The sequence below is a fragment of the Centroberyx affinis genome, unplaced genomic scaffold (genome assembly GCF_046629955.1).
Source record: "Centroberyx affinis isolate AG114_WGS23_722 - 3 ecotype Tasmania unplaced genomic scaffold, CSIRO-AGI_Caff_v1 ptg000549l_1, whole genome shotgun sequence".
Taxonomy (NCBI): Eukaryota; Metazoa; Chordata; class Actinopteri; order Beryciformes; family Berycidae; genus Centroberyx; species Centroberyx affinis.
Window position 1 is genome coordinate 493939 of NW_027279194.1, and position 7305 is coordinate 501243.

At 45.0% G+C, this 7305-nt stretch overlaps 2 protein-coding genes across 3 annotated transcripts; both read left to right on the top strand.

Moving 5' to 3' along the window:
- Nucleotides 1-20: 20 nt before the first annotated feature.
- Nucleotides 21-2097, top strand: LOC139642965 (uncharacterized). The gene is made up of 3 exons (XM_071518065.1): nucleotides 21-171; nucleotides 1119-1781; nucleotides 2011-2097. The coding sequence occupies exons 1-3, from the start codon at nucleotides 94-96 to the stop codon at nucleotides 2095-2097; spliced, it is 828 nt and encodes a 275-aa protein (XP_071374166.1). The 5' UTR covers nucleotides 21-93.
- On the top strand, nucleotides 2011-6423 carry chchd3b (coiled-coil-helix-coiled-coil-helix domain containing 3b). Of its 2 annotated transcripts, XM_071518077.1 has the most exons (8): nucleotides 2011-2949; nucleotides 3077-3182; nucleotides 3310-3490; nucleotides 4095-4109; nucleotides 4441-4524; nucleotides 4690-4760; nucleotides 5425-5560; nucleotides 5699-6423. In XM_071518077.1, the coding sequence occupies exons 1-8, from the start codon at nucleotides 2583-2585 to the stop codon at nucleotides 5720-5722; spliced, it is 984 nt and encodes a 327-aa protein (XP_071374178.1). In that variant the 5' UTR covers nucleotides 2011-2582; the 3' UTR covers nucleotides 5723-6423. The 2 variants fall into 2 exon arrangements, with proteins under 2 accessions (XP_071374178.1, XP_071374179.1); XM_071518078.1 differs by lacking the exon at nucleotides 4095-4109.
- Nucleotides 6424-7305: the final 882 nt, after the last annotated feature.

Below are 7305 nucleotides of genomic sequence, written 5' to 3' on the forward strand. Positions count from 1 at the left end.
ACTCTGCTGAGGAAGACCCACGTTGTGCAGGAAATATTTTGCCATAATCGCCCAGTCCCGACTGTAATACTGTAGGCCGAGCTGCGGGTGAGCATGGGGAACAGCCCGAGCCACCTCTCCTATGAAGACGATGGTGAAGGCGGCGGAGTTACTTTTGTGAAGGGCATCCGGGTGAGTGCAGAGGGAAACTTTACGGGCAACATTATAACTCCTGCAGCTGCAAAAGCGAGTCCTGTTTCGGGGAAAAAAATAGGTTTATTCCACATTGTATCTGAGTTGCACCATCTAAATAGCATTTGCAGGTTACCGACAAGGAAAATTGTATTAGTATTCAGCATCATTTGCAATTCTGGCAAATCTTTTAATTATGTTCCCTGATCAGTGATATGTGAATTATAATATAATCAACTTGCTCTCACGTTCGTTGTTAATTTACACAAAGTCTGTGGCTTTATAAAGCGTCTCGGCGTGTTAAAGTATAGGTGTGGGTGTTGCAGTTAGGGTTAGTTAAATATAGATCATGGTTGTTGCCATACACAGAATGGACCTTTTTTCCTTTTTTTTTTCTTTTTTAATAAGAAAACACTCTTTTCTACCTGAATAATATTTTTGTATGACTGGAAACATCAGTTCGGTTATAATGTTTTCCCAATCTTGGAGATGGCAAAAAAAAAGAAGGATTTGTGCATATCATCATATAACTTCAGGGTCATTGAGCAATCTGTGGCCTTTATCGACCTCTATCGGCGACAGGTAGGAATTGCAACAAAATAGATAGAAGCCTCCATGAGTGATGCCCTCCAATGGACACAAACAAATCACATTTTCACAATAGAGACGAGTCAGCTAGCTAATTAGAGCAGAGATCCAACTGAAACATCTATTGAAGAGGTAATATATCACCATGCAAAATACAGTGCAGGTACAGGCCGAAAAGTGAGTTTTGAAAGCCAGAAATCTCGGCACCTGGCGATCGCTGAGTCATTGGTATTGAACAACCTATAAAACCCCAAAAGGTGGTCATTTTGTGCTACGGGGCAGTAAAAACTCATTGCCGTTTAAAAGCATCATATAAAATAAAAGCAGATGATTGATAAAGTCCTCTTTTATGTTGACAGCTGTCGGACAGAGTCGTCAACCGAATGAGAGAGTCTCAGAAGGTTGTGAGTCCTCGGCCTGCTCCCTCACTCTCACCTGAACCAGCAGCTCCGGTTCCCGCTCCCTCTGTCGAACACCTGTTGCCACTTCTGGCTCCTCCTCCTCCTCTTTCTCCTCCACCCATCCCCACCTACCTCCCTCCTCAGGAGCCAGCCCCTTCCCCTCCACCTGCCCCTGCCCCAGTTGAACCCGCTCAGCCCGTAAAACTCGTCCCACCTCCCCCTGTTAAGTTTCACTCCCCTCCTCCCGCCTCTGTGGAACCCGTAGTCCTTGCTCCACCCGTAGAGCCAAAACCTCCACCTCCGGCCGACCCTGTTGTCTCAGCCACACCTCCCGCTCCGGCCGTTGAACCCGACGTGCCGTCCAAAGCTTTCGTAGAAACGGTCGTCCCACTTGTGGAGCCTGTTGCTCCATCGGTGCTTGTGGAACCTGAATCTCCTCCACCTCCTCCTCCTCCAGTAGTCCTCTCTTCTCCTCCTCCACCAGAACCTGTTGAATCCTTTATCCAGCTCCATGTAGAGCCAGAAGCCCCTTCTGCACCCCTAGTAGTAGAACAGTGCGTTGAGCCTGCTGTCCTGTTTCCACCCGTAGAGCCTGTAGCCCCTCCTACACCTGTAGAACCCGTAACTCCACCTGAACCCACAGCTCCTGCTTGTCCCGCTGAACTTGTGGAACCAACACTTGTAGCTGCTCTCATTGAACCTGCTGCCACAGCTCCCTCTGTTGAATCTGTTGTCCCAGTTGTACCAGTTGAATCTGTTGTCCCAGTTGTCCCACTTGTACCAGTTGAATCTGTTGTCCCAGTTGAACCTGTAGAACCTGTTGTACCTGTTGTCCCATCCATCCCACCAGTGGAACCAGTTCAGTCTGATACCTTTGCCGCTGCTCCTCTTCCTGGTCCTGAGCCTGGAGTTTCACCTATACTGGTCGAGCCGATAGACCTGACCCGCTCTGTTGAGTCTATTCCAGTTGAGCCTGTAGTTTCACCTCCTCTAGTTGAGACTATTCCAGTTGAACCCGTAGTTTCACCTCCTCTAGTTGAGACTATTCCAGTTGAACCAGTAGTTTCACCTCCTCTAGTTGAGACTATTCCAGTTGAACTAGTAGTTTCACCTCCTCTAGTTGAGACTATTCCAGTTGAACCAGTAGTTTCACCTCCTCTAGTTGAGACTATTCCAGTTGAACCCGTAGTTTCACCTCCTTTAGTTGAGACTATTCCAGTTGAACCAGTAGTTTCACCTCCTCTAGTTGAGACTATTCCAGTTGAACCAGTAGTTTCACCTCCTCTAGCTGAGACTATTCCAGTTGAGCCTGTAGTTTCACCTCCTCTAGTTGAAACTATTCCAGCTGAGCCTGAATTCCCACCTGCCACAGTTGAGACAGTTCCAGCTGAGCCTGTAACTTTACCTACTCCAGCTGAAAGCATGCTATTTCAGTCTGTTGAGTCACCTGCTCCTTGTGAACCGGTTTCCTTTCCCACGCCTCCACTCGCAGACCTGACACCACCCTCAGTTGCACCTCCTGCTGAGCCTGTAGCAGCACCCCCTCCTGCCCCCGCTGTCCCACCTGCACCTGAGCCCATTTTCGAAGAGTCTCCCCCTCCCTGTCACTCTATGGAGCTGGTTGTCCTGCCCACCGATCCACCTGTAAGTGAACCCATTTTAGAACCCGTAGCCCCCCCTCCACCCGATCCCGCCCCACCGGCTGAGGAGCCCACTGTGGCCCCGTCTCTCCCCCCCATCGTTGAAGTTATGATCCCTGTCGTCGCCTCGGTGCCGCCACCTGCACCAGGTGAGTCTGTTTTTCCTCATCACCAAGGAAGAACTGCAAGAACTAGCAGTTTGAAATAAATAAGCAAAATTGTGCATACTACTAAGTTTCTTATTCTTTTTCACAAATTGATATATTGCCTCGCCAGCTTCTCCTGAGGTGGTTGAGGAAGAGTTGAGGAGGAAGATCAAAGAGGAGCTGCAGAGAGGACTGGAGCTGGAGATGAGCCAGAAGAAGCAGGAGCTTCAGCAACAGTGAGGACAGAGCAGCAGCAAATCTAACAGTGAACACAGACTTTGACTGAGTTCATGTCGTAACTCAAGAGTGTGTCTGGTTGTCTGTCTTCGTGTCCCTTGTGTGTCTGCCTGTGTCTGTGTGCAGGCTGGAGGAGGTGAAGGCCCAGGCGAGAGCGCAGGCCAAGGCAGCAGCCCAGGCGCAGGTGGATGAGCAGGTGAAGAAGACGCTGGAGGCGGAGAAGGCCACCCACATGGAGAACCTGAAAGACGCCATCATGAAGGAGCGCATGAAGACCGAGGATGAGAGGCTCATGGCTCAGCTCTACGTAAGCACAAGAAGAGAGATGCATGACCTGTGTGTGTCACAGTCTGTGTTTTTTTCTATTTTAAGAACTTGGATATTGTTTGTGAGTTTACTCAAAACTATCGTCTTTTACATCCAGAGAGTGTGTGTGTGTGTGTGGTGCACAAAGGATTCCTCACAGAAAACTGGCGTTGCTCACATGAGTTGTTATACCTAATAATCATAGTGGCAAAACACTGTTTATGCTTGTTATATTAGCATGAGGCTTTGACAGCACTGCAGTGTGTTCACATGTTTTCCTGCGTTTAGCATGTTGGCTTTGCTCTGTTTTGCATGTCAAATAGGTTTGACTATTCTAAGAGCAAACTTCATACCCTTGTTTCTGATCAGCTTGGCTGCTGCTTATCTAGATTACTGGACTGGCCTCTGATCAGTTAGTGGCTGCTTACTGGTAATCTGCCAGCATGACTGGTTCAGCTCCAAGACTTCAAAGTGCCCTTGTGCTTGCCTCTGTAGTGAAAAGGGAATGATGGAGGTTTCAGTTTCCTCGTCAACCTGTAAAGATGAAATTCTCTCCTATTCTTACTGTGCCTCTTTTTCTTTCTTGCCCTCTTGCCTTGTTTCAGTGGATGGAGCTTAAGGTAAGATGGGACAGTATTCCTTTATGCATGGCTTACTCTTTCACTTTCACCCCTTCTAAGCAGTTACACACTATAAGCAGTTTTGCCCCCAACTGTTTTTAGCAGCATATTATCTCCTTTTAAGATAAGATGAGACAAGATAAAATGAAACTCGATTGATCACCACGGAGGAATTTGATATCACGGAATGTTAAAAGATGAAACTTGGTATTGGTTTGAAGTTATACTCATGACTGGTTTATTAGAGGTGTGCTGATATCATTATAAACATGTCGGACCTTCCACTCCAGATGTAGCTCGTATCAACAAGGATATTGTGTTCCCTCCTCAGGCCCATAAACTGGATGAGAAGGAGAAAGAGCTGAAGAAGCAGAACACTCTCTTCAGGGAACATGTGGCAAAACTTGAAGCAAAGGTCAGTGACATTTTGATAGTATTCCCCTTCCCCATTTGTCGTCTTGGTGTATTTTTCGCTGTGCACATACCTCCACATTCCTTTACAAATGCCAACTTCATTGTATGATTTGGAGGTGATATTTTGTCTTGCTGGTGATGTGAAATGGTTTTTCCACTTTGACAGAGTGCTGAGTTTTACAAAGTCACCACTGAGAACTTCCAGAAGGGCAAAGAGGAGACACACAACCGTTTTGCGTAAGTTCAAAAATCGCTGTATTTGTGTATAATGTTACGTCCTCAAAACCATGGCTCGCTCACAAAGAGGACACAACATACAACCATATGACCTAAGCTTTAAAATGAGCAGAAATCATTTTTACTATTTTTACCCATGAAAATCACAAAAGCTGCAAAAACTGGAGTACTGGGCCTCCTTCCCCAAAAGGAATAGGGAACAGAAAACGACTACAAAATAAAAATAAGCCTGCAAGTGGGAGTGCTGTCTGTGTCTCCAAAAACACCAGTCATCGTTATAGGCCGGCACCCAAAGGTGCTAACGAGCACGCCGACTGTCATCAGCTACACCTAGAGACTGCAACAGGAGAGGAGAGAAAAGAGGAGAGAAACAGGGCAGGGGAGCGCGTAACAATAAGTACAATAAATATGTACAAATTTGACTTTGTGCGCAAACATATTGACAACTTATATTATGTTGTTACAGTTAGTAACACATTATACTGACACATGGTACAAGGAAAAAAGGACTTCATATACAGTACAAAGCAACAGTGCAAGTCATGCAAAAGACAGACTAGTATAAATGTTTCCCACACGGTCCTGCTGTTTACTGCCCAAACAAGGCAGACTCGTCTGCTAACATGATGCTGGATGTTTCTTTTCCGTGTCTTTCTTTTTCCAGTCGTGTCAATATCAAGCCGGTCTGTGGAGACTTGCAGAGTCAGATCCTGAAATGCTTCAGGGAAAACACAGGCAAGACCCTCTCCTGCTCGACCATCGCCTCTGCCTACATGCAGTGTGTGGACAACGCCAAGCAAGTACGACTCAAGTCTCGTCTTATATCCTTTTCTGATTTCCTCTATGGAACGTCTAGAATTTATTGACGTCTTTTCACCCCATTCCCTCTTATTGTCTCACTCACCTTTTTTACTAATTATTCTCCCCTCCCTCTCCAGAATAAGTTGAGCACTGGAGGCTAAAACGGGCCGCTCGCTGAGGACAGCCTTGTGTCTCACTGATGGCATTACTGCTACACCAAAGGAAAAGTGATGTACAGCATTCAACTAACGGACAGAAGTTACAGGAGACAAAGACTCAACAGAATCTACTTCGGCCTTTTCGTGTATCTGGAACAAGACCTATCAACTCGGACTGACCTTTTCTGATGTAGTCAAGGCTAATAATCACATCTGATCTGATACTGGTGTCAGAAACTGTAGGGGCTTGGTGTTGAAAGTGGTTACAACCTGTGGTTCTTGGGATGTTTAAAAAAAAAATAGTGCCATTACCACAACAATAGGAAATGGATCACTTCTGCCTCTCAAATGTGTGTCTTTCTGAACCGGGCAAACACAACATACCAATCGAGGGTTTAAGTTTGTTTGATTTTAAGGTTTCATTTTGACAGTATGAATTCAAGCAAGGTATTTGTGTGAGATGTGTATTGAAAGATGTGTTGTTGAATCAGTATACCTGTGCCTTAAAGCTATGAAGGCCAATCATCAGATTAAGACTGCAGATGCATGGAAGGACTGTAACCCAGCAGAGTGTAAAGTAAGGTGGTTAACACTTATTTAAGGATGCTCTATTGTAAATAAACTATTCAAGGCAGTTTTCTTATTTTGACGAAGCCTGGTGCATGTAATACATAAACTACACTGGCCTCAATAAACTCTGTTGTGCAACCAGGTAATGCAATTTTTGTTGCAGTTTGACTAAATGTTTTAGCGATTATAGGTGATTGCTGCCCTCTGGTGGAATTAAATAGTCAAGGAGTGCATTATTTAGTAAAGAGAAGCCTTCTATATCAGCCATAAAATAAGAAAGTTGTATTGATATTGTATTGGCGTGACCGTTATTACTCTGGTTAAAAAGTGGTACAAAATTACCACTGAGCATTGTTATTATAGAGTAAATCCTTATGAAAAAGAACCGAAGTAATCCTATAGTCAGTTTGGGATGGATGTTTTAAAAATATAAGCAGAACTATGTATAATATCCTATAGGAATGGGAACAGTGATGCCACAGGAGGTAAAACAACATAAATCATCACTAAAGACTCACTATTGATTACTCAGGAATATTACAGGAACATTAAAGTGTTTTTTTTTCGTTAGGGAAGAGTTGTGCTTATTTGAATTATACTCAGCAGAAAAGCTGATTTAGTACAGGCAGACGGGTTACCACCTTTAAAGTTTTCACACGCGTTCTTCCCCTTTTCATGATTGGGGGAAAAACCCTGGACCCTTGGTGAATAGTCTTCCATATTACAGTCTACCGTATAGTCTTATGTACCACACTTCATCCCACAGCAGTGTGGACGCAACGCACCTGCAATCGAGATGCCTCTGCAATACAAAGTGTAAGTTTTAATTATTGTTTTTTTATTATAAGAGTGCATGTGTCAGATAAACAGATCGCAACCTGTGGATGAAGCGGTCGGACGCTTGTTCCAGCATCTGCATCCTAGATGATGTTGCGCAGGTTAAATTTCATCGAGGAAGGTCTTGACTGTGTCGGGGGTTTGTCGCTGTCATGGTTGCGTTTGGCAAAGGTAAAAAA